The following is an 879-nucleotide window of genomic DNA, read 5'->3' on the forward strand; positions in this document are numbered from 1 at the left end:
TAAGAAAACAGGGCAGTGGTTGAATTTAGAAGTATGAGGTACAGGAGAACTTCGGCCAAATGTGGTCTCTGGCAGTGCATCAACACTTGCTTTATCACAGTTGTCATCTTCATCTTTCTGTGCTTCAGGGTGAGCAATCAGCTATCCTGTGGCCAAAAGAAAACAGGCACTTACATGCTAGCAAAGATGGTCAGTAAAAGCACGAGGTTTTGGAAGTACAAACTTTATGGGTGAGAGCATCAGAAACCAGACCAACACTATGACCTAGCCTGGACTCGTGTATTTATCAGACTGCGAGTTCTTGAGAACATAACACGGAGCCCAGAGCTGTGCATTGCAAGGGCACAACAGCGCAGAATTTGGTCAGGTATCTGCCAGGCTAGGAATGATTTTCAAAAAGAAAAGTCCCCGTTTCCTAACAGCATATACCGGCACCAACAGCCAACCCCCCAGTGTTACCGTACAGTGTTACCGTACAGTGTTACCGTAACGGCACGCTGCGGTGTAGAAAACGGGTGTCTATGGATCATCCGGCTTTTTTCTGAAAGGCACTCTTGTGCATGAAGCAATGACAAATTGGAATGAAAAGGCATCCTGAAAGTCACAAAATGAGACCTCCGACTCTGGCAGATTTTAAATTGTCTTGGCTTGAGCAACTCACCTCAGATTCTTGTCTTTCTAGGAGGGTTTCTATGCCATTGTGATCCTGTACGTGCTGTGCAGCCTCAGCTTCTCTCTCTGTATCAGCCTGCACACCGGGCTTTTCGTTCTCCCATTTGGCAAAGCCTTTGTTCTTCCCAGCTTTGCCGTGGAACTTGGACTTCATTTTGGGGAAAGTATGGGAACCTGAGTCATTCCAGCCTGGCTCGTGCCAGAGCG

General features: G+C 47.2%; 1 protein-coding gene across 1 annotated transcript in view; it reads right to left on the reverse strand.

The window, feature by feature from the left end:
• Positions 1 to 661: 661 nt before the first annotated feature.
• LOC104499586 (ras guanyl-releasing protein 3-like) overlaps positions 662 to 879 on the reverse strand; it is a gene marked incomplete at both ends in the record, with an annotated part of 14534 nt that continues 14316 nt past the window's right edge. Inside the window, one exon of the mRNA XM_010143111.1 lies at positions 662 to 879. Within this exon, the coding sequence (XP_010141413.1) occupies positions 662 to 879 (218 nt within the window).

This window comes from Buceros rhinoceros, unplaced genomic scaffold, assembly GCF_000710305.1.
Source record: "Buceros rhinoceros silvestris isolate BGI_N320 unplaced genomic scaffold, ASM71030v1 scaffold1719, whole genome shotgun sequence".
NCBI classification, from domain to species: Eukaryota; Metazoa; Chordata; class Aves; order Bucerotiformes; family Bucerotidae; genus Buceros; species Buceros rhinoceros.